General features: G+C 38.1%; 1 protein-coding gene across 7 annotated transcripts in view; it reads left to right on the top strand.

Annotated features, from left to right (window-relative positions):
- The first annotated feature begins 8,957 nt into the window (after positions 1 to 8,957).
- Positions 8,958 to 12,746, top strand: part of ATRX (ATRX chromatin remodeler) — a 254,434-nt gene continuing 250,645 nt past the window's right edge. For all 7 annotated transcript variants that reach the window (XM_068534190.1, XM_068534186.1, XM_068534185.1 and 4 more), the window contains exon 1: positions 8,958 to 9,185. In XM_068534190.1, the coding sequence (XP_068390291.1) occupies positions 9,166 to 9,185 (20 nt within the window). In that variant the 5' untranslated portion in view covers positions 8,958 to 9,165. The remainder of the gene's footprint in view (positions 9,186 to 12,746) is intronic.

The raw sequence follows: 12,746 nt of genomic DNA, 5'->3' as shown, positions 1-12,746 counted from the left end.
TAAGACTAACAGAAAGGAATACACTCCAAAAAATCAATTAAACACAAAAGTAAGCAGTAATGGAGGAACCGAAGAACAGAGTATATATGACATATAGAAATCAAATAGCAAAATAGCAGAAGTAAGTCCTTCCTTATCACTAATTACTTAAATGTAAATGGGTTATATTCTCCAATAAGAAGACAGAGAACGGCAAAATGGATTTTTTAAAAACCCCACCATCTAACTATAGGCTGTCTACAAGAGACTCACTTTCATTTTTTTCTTTTTTCTTTATTGAAGTATAGTTGCTGTACAATATTATATAAGTTACAGGTGTACAATACAGTGATTCACAATTTTCAAAGGTTATACTCCATTTATAGCTCTTGTAAAATATTTGCTATATTCCCCATGTTGTACAATATATCTTTGTAGCTTATTTTATTTATTTATTTATTTATTTTATTATTTAGTTTTGGCTGCGTTGGGTCTTTGTTGCTGCACGCAGGCTTTCTCTAGTTGCGGCGAGTGGGAGCTCCTCTTCATTGCAGTGTGCAGGCTTCTCTTTGCGGTGGCTTCTCTTGTTGTGGAGCACAGGCTCTAGGCGTGTGGACTTCAGTAGTTTTGGTGTGCAGGCTCAGTAGTTGTGGCTTGTGGGCTCTAGAGGGCAGGCTCAGTAGTTGTGGCACACGGGCTTAGTTGCTCCGTGGCATGTGGGATCTTCCCGGACCAGGGCTCAAACCCATGTCTCCTGCATTGGCAGGTGGATTCTTAACCACTATTCCACCAGGGAAGTCCCCTGTAGCTTATTTGATACCTAATAGTTTGTACCTCTTAATCCCCTAACGCTGTATTGTCCCTCCCCACTTCTTTCTCCCCATTGGTAACCACCTGTTTGTTCTCTATATCTGTGAGAAGAGACTCACTTTAGATGTAGACACAAATAGATAAAAAATGAAAGGATGGAAAAAGATATTCCATGTAAACAGTAACCAAAGAGAGCTAGGGTATCTATACTAATATCAGAAAAAATAGACTTTAAGTCAAAAATTGTTACAAAAGACAATAAAGACATTATATATTGATAAAAGGGTCAATCCACCAAGGGAATATGATAATTATAAACATATGCACCTAACAATATTGCCCCAAAATATATGAAGAAAATATTGATAGACTTGATGGGAGAAATAGTAAACAATTCTACAATAATAGTTGGAGACTTCAGTACTCCACTTTTAATAATGAGTAGAACAACCAGAAAGAAGATCATTAAGGAAACAGAGTCCTTGGACAACACTATAAACCAACTAGACTGACAGACTTACACAGAACACTGCACCTAACAAAGGCAGAATTCACACTTTTATCATATGCACATGGAACATTCTCCAGGTTAGACTATATATTAGACCACAAACAAGGATCAGTAAATTTTAAAAGACTGAAATCATACTAAATATCTTCCATGATTACAGTGGAACAAAACCAGAAATCAATAACAAGAAAATTTGGAAAAGTCATAAATATGTGGAAATTAAACAGTATAATCTTAAACAATCAATGGGTCAAAGAAGAAACCACAAAGGAAATTAGAAAATATTTTGAGATGCGTGAAAACAAGAATATATCATACAAAAACACAGAATGTAGTGAAAGCATTGCTCAGGGAAAATTATACCTGTAAATGTCTATATTAAAAAGAAGAAAAATCTCAAATCAATAACCTAACATTACAGCTTAACTAGAAAAGAAGAAACTATAGGTATAGAAGAAACTAGATATAGAAGATATGTAGAAGAAATTACACCCAAAGCTAGCAGACGGAAGGAAATACTAAAGATTAGATTAGAATGGAGATACACAAAATAGAGAATAGAAAAACAACAGAGAAAATCAACAAATGAAATATTGGCTTTTTGAAAATACCAACAAATTATTAGGTTGCCTTAGGTTTAGACTCTTCAAAAAATATTGCATAATTTATTCAGCTCCCACTGGTTTATGAGAAGGAAACATTATTTCATTTGGAGCTATAAGATTAATCTTGTTTGGTGTACTTTTTAAAATTGACGTATACTTGACATACAATATTATATTAGTTTCAGGTGTACAATATAATGATTCGATATTTGTGGATGTTGCAAAATGATCACCAAAATAAGTCTAGTTAATATCCATCAACATATGTAGTTACCATTTCTTTTCATGTGATGAGAACTTTTAAGATTTATTCTTAGCAAGTTTCAAATATGCAATGCAGTATCATTAACTATAGTCACCATGGTGTACATTATATCCCCATGACTTATTTATTTTATGACTGGAAGTTTGTACCTGGTTTACTTTTAAATATTCTGTTCTCCCCCATAATTTTCATAAAGTGAATGGAGAGGTCGTTTTAATATATCTTTTATGTTAAAAACCCTAAACAGACCTATGAGGAAAAGTGAATTATTTTATGATTTTTAATTATATTCATTTTAAATGGACTTTATTTTTCGAGCAGTTTTAGTTTTACAGGAAAATTGAGCAGAGAGTACAGATCTTTCTCATATGCCGCCTAACCCCCCCTCCCGTTTTCTCTATTATTTTTATTTATTTATTTATTTATTTATTTATTTATTTATTTATTTATTTATTGGCTGCATTGGTTCTTCGTTGCTGCGTGTGGGCTTTCTCTAGTTTCGGCGAGTGGGGGCTACTCTTTGTTGCGGTGTGTGGGCTTCTTATTTCAGTGGCTTCTCTTGTTGTGGAGCACAGGCTCTGGGCACGTGGGCTCTAGAGCGCAGGCTCAGTAGTTGTGGAGCAGGGGCTTAGTTGCTCCACAGCATGTGGGATCTTCCCTGACCAGGGCTGGAACCCGTGTCCCCTGCATTGGCAGGCGGACTCTTAACCACTGCGCCATCAGGGAAGCCCCTGTGTCGGGTCTTAGTTGCGGCATGCAGGATCTTTTCGTTGCAGCACTTGGGCTCTCTTGTTGAGGTGCGTGAACTCAGTAGCTGTGGCGCGCAGGCTTAGTTGCCCGGTGGCATGTGGGATCTTAGTTCCCTGACCAGGAATCGAACCCGCATCCCCTGCATTGGAAGGCGGATTCTTAACCACTGGACCATCAGGGAAGTCCCTCCCCTATTATTAATTACTTGAATTAGTGTGGTATATTTGTGACAATTGATGAACCTACATTGATACCTCATTATCACCCAGAATCCATAGTTTACATTAGGGTTCACTCTTGGTGTTGTACATTCTCTGGGTTTGGACAAATGTATAATGACAAATATCTACTATTATAGTACCATACTGAATAGTTTCACTGCTGTAAAAATCCTCTGTGCTCTTCTTCTTCATCAATCCCTCCCCCAACAACCCCTAACAACCACTGATCTTTTTATTGTCTCCATAGATTTGCCTTTTTCAGAATATCAGATAGTTGGAATCATACAGTATATAGATTTTTAGATTGGCTTCTTTCCCTTACTAATAGGCATTTAAGTTTCCTCCATGTATTTTCATGGCTTGATATCTAATTTCTTTTAGGACTGAATAACATACCACTGTCTGGCTGCACCACAGTTTACTTATCCATTCACCTACTGAAGGACATCTTGGTTGCTTCCAGGTTTTGGAAACGATGAATAAAGTTGGTATAAACATCTGTGTGCAGGTTTTGGTGTGGATGTCATTTTCCAATTCATTCGTGCATTCATTCCTGCAAGTGTGGGATCATATGGTAAAAGTATGTTTAGCCTTAGGTTTGGTAAGAAACTTTCCAAAGTGTCTGTACCATTTTCCATTCCTATCAGCAATGAATGAGAGTTCCTGTTGTTCCATGTTCTCATTGGCGTTTGTTGTTGTCAGTGTTTTGGATTAGCCATTCTAATAGTTGTGTAGTGGTATATCATTGTTCTTTTAATTTGCAATTGCCCAGTGACATATAATGTTGAGCATTTTTTCATAAGCTTATTTGCTATCAGTATATCTTCTTTGATGAGGTGTGTCTTTGGTTCTTTTGCCCAAGAAGAACCCAATCTTAAAACTGGGCCTTTGTTTTCTTATTGTTGAGTTGTAAGAGTTCTTTGTGTATTTTGGACATCAGTCCTTTAACAGATATGTTTTGCAAAGATTTTCTCCCAATCTGTGGCTAATCTTTTCATTATCTTAGCAGTGTCTTTTGCTAGCACCATTTGTTGAAGACCGTCCTTTCCCCGTTGAATTGCCTTTGGTCCTTTGCCACAGATCAATTGACTCTGTTTGTGTGGGATTATTTCTGGCCTCTCTGTTCTTCCATTGATCTATTTGTCTGTTCTTTCACCAATATCACACTGTCTTAATTTTAAATTCACATTCATTTTTTGAACAGGAAACACACCCACATGTATTTATAAAATATAAAAGGTGCAAAGAGTATATAGTGTAGTGAAGTTTCCTCCTGCCCTGGTCCCCCCGCTCCCAGGTTATCTTCTCCAGGTAATCACTATTATTAAATATAATTTTCATTCTTTCAGAGTTATTTTACTTCTTATCCTCTCTCTTTCTCATTCTCACTCTCACTCTGGCTCTTACTCTTGCTCTTGCTCTCTCCCCAACACAAATATTAAAATACAGTGTTATGCAACTTGCTTTTTTTTCCATTTAACAATATAACTAGAAAAACATCTCATATATGTACATCTATGCCTGCCTTTTTTAAAAAGTTTTTATTTGGTAAAAAAAGCATGTAATATTAAATTTACCATTTTAACCATTTTAAGTGTACAGTTCAGCAGTGTTATGTATATTTAGATTGTTGTGATCTCTAGGACTATTTAATCTTGAAAAATTGAAACTTTATACCCATTAAAAACTAATGCCCTCTCCTTTACCCATCTCCCCAGCCCTTGTCAACCACCTTTCTACTTTCCATTTATAGGATTTTGACTATTTAAAATACTTCATATGAGTGGAATCATACAGTATTTGTCCTTTTGTGAGTGACATTTTGCTTAGCATAATATCCTCAAGGTTCATCCATGTTGTAGTGTACGAAAGGATTTCCTTCTTTTTTAAGGCTGCATAATATTCCATTTTCTTTATTTGTTCATCTGCCAATGGACATTTGGGTTGCTTCCACCTCCTGACTATTGTGAATAATGCTACAATGAACATCAGTGGGCAATTATCTCTTCGAGACCCTGCTTTCAATTCTCTTGGTTATATACCCAGAAGTGGAATTGTTGGATTGTATGGTAATTCTCTTTTTAACTTTTTGAGGAACCTCCATACTGTTTTCAATAGCAGCTTCACCATTTTATATTCCCAGCAACAGTGCACAAGGATTCCCTTTTTACTGTGTCCTTGCCAGCATTTCTTTTTTTAAAAAAATTAATTAATTTATTTATTTTTGGTTGCCTTGGGTCTTCGTTGCTGTACACGGGCATTCTCTAGTTGCCACAAGCGGGGGCTACTCTTCATTGTGGTGCTCAGGCTCCTCATTGCGGTAGCTTCTCTTGTTGCAGAGCATGGGCTCTAAGCATGTGGGCTTCAGTAGTTGTGGCACACGGGCTCAGTAGTTGTGGCACACGGGATCTTCCCAGACAAGGGCTCGAACCCGTGTCCCCTGCATTGGCAGGCAGATTCTTAACCACTGTGCCACCAGGGAAGTCCCTTGCCAGCATTTGTTATCTCTTGTCTTTCTGATGATAGTCATTCCAACAGCCTGAAATAATACCTCATTGAGATTTTGATTTGAATTTCTCTTATGATTAGTGGCATTGAGCATCTTTTCATATGTTTGTTGGCCATTCGTATATCTTCTTTAGAGAACTGCCTATTCAATTCCTTTGTCCATTTTTTATTCTTTATTTGTCATTGCTGTTAATTGTAGAAGTTCCTTATATATTCTGGATATTAACCCCTTATCACATATAGGATTTGCAAATATTTTCTCCCATTCTGTAAGTTGCCTTTTTACACTGTTGATAGTTTCCTTTGATGTGCATAAGTTTTAAAATCTGATATAGTCCCATTTATCTTTTTTAGTTTCATTGCTTGTGCTTTTGCTGTCACATCCCAGAAACCAGTTGCCAAATTAAATGACCTAAAGCTTTCCCCCTATGTTTTCTTCTAGGAATGTTACAGGTTTAGGTCTTTAAGCCATTTTGAGGTAATCTTTGTATATGGTATAAGTTAAGGGTACTACTTCACTCTTTTGCAGCTGGATATCCTATTTTCCCAACACCATTTATTGAAGAGACTATCCTTTCCCCATTGTGTAGTCTTGGCACCTTAGTTGAAAATCATTTGGCCATATATGCAAGGGTTTACTTCTGGGCTCTCTTTTCTGTTCCATTTTCTATATATTATGCCAATACCACACAGCCTTGATTACTGTTGCTTGGTAGTATATTTTGAAATCGGGAAGAGTATGGTCTCCACTTTTGCACTTCTTTTTCAAGACTGAGTTGGCTATTAAGGTCCCTTGAGCTTTCATGTTAATTTTGGGATTTTTTTCTATTTCTGCAAAGAATGCCACTGGGATTTTAATACAGACTTCATTAAATCTGTAGGTCTTTTTAGCTAGTAGGACATTTTAACAACAGTCAGTCTTGCAGTCCATGAGCATGAGATGTCTTTCCATTCTTTTTGTCTTTCTCTGATTTCTTTTAGCAATGCTTTATAGACTTCAGTGTGCAAGTCTTTCACGGCCTTTGTTAAGTTTATTCTTAAGTATTTTATCCTTTTTGATGCTATAGAAAATGAGATTGTTTTCTTAATTTCCTTTTTGGATTGGTTGTTGTTAGTGCATAGAAACACAAGTGATTTTTGAAAAATTTTTATATTAAGGACTTATGTGGTATTATGTTATATGGATAGCATAGTTTATTTCACCAGTCCTCTATTGAGGAACATCTATGTTGTTTCTAAATCTTTGATGTTACAATGTTGCAATGAATAGTCTTGTGGACAACTCATTTTTCACATGTAGAGTTTATCTGTTAGATAGATTCTTAGAAGTTAAATTTCTGGATTAAAGGATATATACGTTCAAAAATTTCATGGTTATCACCAAAGCTTTATGATTTTGACATAAGATAGTCAGAATTTGTGATGCTGTTTATTTAAAATTATGAGAGTATCTATTTTTTCACCTAACTTGCACTTTTAAAGGTAATTTACCTTGTCTTTCTTCCAAAGCAAATAAGTAGATTCGCAAATCACACATTTATGGTCAAGAGTCCAAGAAAGGGGTCTATGTTGATTTCTGTGGCAACTTGATGAAAAATGTGAAAGTGATGTGTACTAGTGAATTTTTTCTAAAATACAGCTGAAGGAAAGTCTTTGAAAATTATATGTTGAAAGTGATCCCCCTATAAATACATCAGTAAAACTTTGTTAGTCATCCTTTAATAGCAAAGATATTCTGTTTATGATTCACAAATACTGAGTTATTTTATATTTTTAAAATTCTGTGATTATAATTTTGTTATTAAGATGTTTTTCTATTTGTGGAATTTGCCATTTAAAGCTGCTTAGTGTTGAGTCTTGTCCCCAAGAGCTCGTTTGAAAGTTGTGTGACGTCTTCTAACAGAGTGGATCTCCTTTCAAATTAACTGCATTTACTAACAAGGAAAACATAACTTCTGTAAATTGTATGTTTAAGTAATATTTAATGATAAAAGACAAGAAGAAAATCAGTATTCCAGATACAGAAGGCTGGTTTCTACAGTTGGCAATGGTACTTCAGTATCTGAAAGATGACTTGAAATGTGTACAGGCTTCTCTTGATTAAAAAGTTGCCCGAGTCTATCAGATTATCAAAGTGTTCCATTCAAAAAATGCTCATCGCTTGCTATTGCAGTAGAAAGCAGCAACCTTGTCACCTAAACACAACAGGAGCTCTTGCAGATTTCAGGAAAAAGCGAGTAGAATGAACTTTATTTATGGCAGAATAAATTTAGAAACAAAACTTGAAACTATTTGATTTTAGAGAACTGATTTGTGACTTGCAGAGATTACCAATAGACAATTAAATTATAGAACGTGAAAACTGGACAGGCTTTTATTCTATTTTTATTTATTTACTCTGGCCACGCTGCACAGCTTGTGGGATCTTAGTTCCTCGACCAGGGATCGAACCCTGGCCCTCGGCAGCGAAAGCGCAGAGCCCTAATCACTGGACGGCCAGGGAATTCCCTGGAAAGGCTTTTAGAGATGATACAGCCAAACCTCTGTAACGAGGTGGAAATAGACCTAGACTGGTTAGTTTGTGAGCCAAACATCACATCAGACTGGGGAAATGGTCCACGTGTGTGTTCCAAGTGGCAATTTATTCAATATTGAAAAAATTGTGTGCAGATCTCAAGTTGGTCTTATGTTTTATATTTATAATACATATATATATTTGTAAGCATGCTGGAATGATTAATATTATATATAAATCATCTAGGAAAGTAAAGAACTTGATGATAACCTGGAATATAGGAAAGAAAATGTATAGGATGGCCACATAGATTAGTGGTTAAGAGTGTGGTGTCTGATCGGAATCTTGGCTCCACTACTGTGGGACTTTGTGTTTTGGTTTCCTCGTCTAGAAAATGTAGGTAACAAGCGGCTGTCTGACTCAAAGAGTATAAGGATTACATGAGACAATCTGGATAAAGGATTAGTATAGTGCTGGGTATATAGTAAACTCTCAATAAATGTAAATTGCTGTTCTTGTTTTGTCAATATGTCAAAGAAAAGAGGACGGATTAAAAAGCATTTTCAGAATAAAGTCAAAATACGTCACTAGCACTTTCAGGTCAATGGGACTGAATTGGACCCCCCATGAAAAGGTGGAGGGGATCAAATGACGTAGACCGCCTTAGCAACAGGCCCCCAAAGAAGGTGAATTTCTGTAACCAATAGGCATCTGCGCTGCAGAGAAGGCAGCCAATGGATGATGGAAAGACGAAGAGGGAGGGCGCGCCAATTCTGTTGCCTGAGCCTCGGCCCAACAAAATGGCGGCGGCGGCGGCGTCGCTTTGTTTCCGCGGCTCCTGCGGAGGTGGCAGCGGTGGCGGCCTTTGAGCTGTGGGGAGGATCCAGCGCCAGCTGTAGTGACGCCTAAGAGTCCAGTGCATTTCTATCGTAACTGGGCACCGGGGAGCGCAGAGTGGCGCCCTACGGTCGCTGAAGCCGACAAGGCATTGAAGCGAAAACATGACTGCTGAGCCCATGAGGTAAAACACAACCCCGTCTCACGGATCCCAGTGGTTTCGGCCTACGCGCCTTCTGAGCCGGGTGTTTGGGAAAGCTTTGGCTTGGTGGGTTAGGCCTGTGTTTTGCTGAGCAGAAAGAGGCATCGTTTTCTCCTTAGGTGAGGAGGGTTTCGGGGTTTCGGCGGTAGGCTCCAACCCGGGGTGGGGGTGGGGGGGGCGCGGCCTGGCGTGTCGGGCGCTTTCTCCAGCCTCCCCGAACCGCGGAGCTTAGTTGGCCTCCTCTGTTTATTCTTCGGTGCTTGTGGAATTGAGACCCTGAAGTGGGAGGCGGTTTTTGGTATCCTGGTCTTTCTTCCTAATCTTTGGGCCTAGAGACTGCGCGGGGAAGAAGGAGGGGGGGTGAGGGGTGGGAAGAGGGGGAGGGGCGGTCGGGAGGATGTGAGATCCTGGGACGACTTAGTGGCGTTTGGACGAAGACGGGAAGTACCCCGGCCTTGCGGAATTTAATTTTTTTTTTTCTGCAGCCCCTGGGGACAAGCCCATTTTGTGGGGTGGACGGGTGGGTCTTGCCAGTATTCCTTCTCTACACCAGACCCTGAGGGGTATCCTTGGATTTACCTCTAGGCAAAGGGATACTAACGCAGGGTTTTGCTTCCAGAGGACCCCAGTATACTACTTTTTGTGTAGTCCAGCTTTAATGGGTGGTAAGGCAGTCCTCAGATGTTTCTCCACTTTATGGGCAAATTTTGAGCAAAAGTAATTAGACCTTATTTTTGTTTATTTACTTATATATTCCAAGAGGGGTGGGGAGCACGTTAACATGGGTTGATGGGAAGTAAGATCTATTGCAAGGAAGCAGTGCCTGGCAGGCCACCTCTTACCAGTCAAGCACGTTTATATTAGGTTGAGGCTGCTTTTCTCTTGTGCTTCTGATTTGCCTCTTGATAGTGTCTAAAAATAATGGGTTGTTAATGTGAAATGTATACCACTTTTACACAGGTGGCTGGCTTGCTTTTCAGACAGTTTGACATTTGACTTTTCATCCCTTGTGAATTAAGTAATTTTTCTGCTTTGAGATGTATCCTTGGCGCCTAGTGGCAAAGTAAAATTACAGGGATCATAGATCAGAATTGCATTCGTAGTTGGCAAAATATGCTTTTGAGTAACCATCAGGATGGTGTATATATATATGTGTATATATGTGTGTGTGTGTGTGTGTGTGTGTGTGTATATATATATATATATACATACACCATCTTAATAGTATATAGGTATATATGTTTTTAGAGCACTTTACCTAGTGTATAGAATTTGGGAATGAACCTGTGGTATTTATTGTGCCTATTTTTCTGCATTAACAAGCAGTAGATGGAAGATGTTTTCCTTCCTTTGAGGAAAAAAAAATGCACTTTAGTTCTTAGATTATAGATCCCTAGTTGTGTAAGGATTGTGGCCTTGGTTTTTGAATTTGTGTTAATTGGTCCAAGTGCAATAAGCCTTTACGTAAGGGGTATTGGGCACGTAAGAGGTACCCAACAACTTGTTGGTTAGTTATTATCAGGTGCCCATGTTCCTGGACATGAAGGGTGTACCTTACAGTTAAATATGACCTCTAGATTTTACTAAATCTCACAAAGTTTGCCTCTAAAACCGTAGCTTGAACTTGGATTTTCTCCCTTTCTTTAGGGTGAGCAAATTAATTATGTATAGACTTTCTGAATAGAATTATTCATTTTATGCCAGGGTCAGTTTTCCTTATGGGCCTTGAATTTTTGTTGATCTTAGTGGTAAGAGTAATAATCTTAACTAAAATTGAGTGCTTACTGTTGACCTTGACCTGTGTAATCGTGATTAATTCTCAGAACAGCTCTATGGGTAGGTACTTGGTGTTCCCCTTTTTACAGATAAGGAGGAAACTGAGGCATAGAGAGATCAAAGAACTTGATCAAAGTTATATAGTTTGTAATTGGTGGAGCTGGAATTGAACCCAGTCTTTACTCCAGAGCTTATGTCCTTAACCACAGGCATTAATACCTCCTTGAGCTGCCAGATATAATGTGATTATGACCATTTTAATTTAGCCCAAGTATTACAATGGAAGAAGTTCATGTTAGCTACTATTGTCATTTGTTGTAGGTCTTTTGAGTTTGTAGGTGTTTATAATATTTTGTCTTTTATGTTCATATGAGATAGTAAGATATCTGAAGCATTTAATTCCAGGAGAATCTTAAGCTACGTGAAAACCCCCTTGCAAAGAACACATGTATAAATGTAAAGAATTAATTTTAAAAAGTGTGATGCTGATTATTTACTATGAAAGTGCTCCAAGTGGGTGTTCAGAAGAACTGTCTCAGTCTGAAGTGTCATTCATCTCAAGCCATAATTGTAGTTAAAGGATAATCTGACTGGTAATGCTTGAGTGAGTTGAACCCACAATACCAAATCACTCTTGATTCTCTTCTAATGTGAGGCAGAAATAATATGAACAATTCTATGAATTGTCATTAATTTTATTTTACACAATTGTTCCAGATTTTTTCTTTATCAGATCTTCTGTCCAGCACTTAAAAATAGGAGCAAAGATTAGTTTCTAATTTTTACTTACATTTATAAAAAAAGAACATTCCTAGGATTCTGTGGTAAAAAAATAGCCAAAAGGCAAGAGGGAGGAAAATAAATTGATGATTTGGCTAAATCATACAGTTGGCTCTGTGTTCCTCCACTCAGTACCGAGGATTTCAATCTGTGGTTGGTTGAATCTGAGGATGCGGAACTGCGGATACGGAGGGCTGACTATGGGACTTGAGCATCTTCAGATTTTGGTATCTGTGGTGGGTCCTGGAACCAACTCCCCTCAGATACTGAGGGACAAATATACACTGAAAAATCAGTGGCTCAGTTTTCAAAGGTTTTGTTATTGTTTTTTTTTTTAAGATATCTTTTTTATTTTTTAAATTTTTATTTATTTATTTATGGCTGTGTTGGGTCCTCGTTTCTGTGCGAGGGCCTTCTCCAGCCGTGGCAAGCGGGGGCCACTCTCCATCGCGGTGCGCGGGCCTGTCACCACCGCGGCCTCCCCTGCCGCGGAGCACAGGCTCCAGACGCACAGGCTCAGTAATTATGGCTCACGGGCCCAGCCGCTCCGCGGCATGTGGGATCTTCCCAGACCAGGGCTCGAACCCGTGTCCCCTGCATTGGCAGGCAGATTCTCAACCACTGCGCCACCACGGAAGCCCTGTTATTGTTTTTAAAGAGTTTTTTGTTATTTGTTTTGTTTTAAATAAGATTATTTCTTCAGTTTTTTGGCCTGAAAGATCAGCCTCTGATTGACAGATAAACTTTCATTTATTTTTATATAAAGATCTTGGAGATTTGATGGAACTTGTCATTCTAATCCTTATGGCAATTGATTACTTGAAAAGCTGAAAGCAATATAACCAGTTATTGGTCTTAAATTTTAAAAGGTAGAAGTGGTCTAACTTGAGAGATGTTGGGAAAATGTCTTAGAAAGTGTCTGTTATTGTGGTAGTTCACACTCAGTTGCATACTAACGTATTTTTGAAAAATGTTATCTGTGAAATA

The sequence above is a fragment of the Eschrichtius robustus genome, chromosome X (genome assembly GCF_028021215.1).
Source record: "Eschrichtius robustus isolate mEscRob2 chromosome X, mEscRob2.pri, whole genome shotgun sequence".
In the NCBI taxonomy this organism is placed as follows: domain Eukaryota; kingdom Metazoa; phylum Chordata; class Mammalia; order Artiodactyla; family Eschrichtiidae; genus Eschrichtius; species Eschrichtius robustus.
Note: the sequence above shows the minus strand (reverse complement) of the source record. Positions and strands in the feature narration are given on the sequence as shown.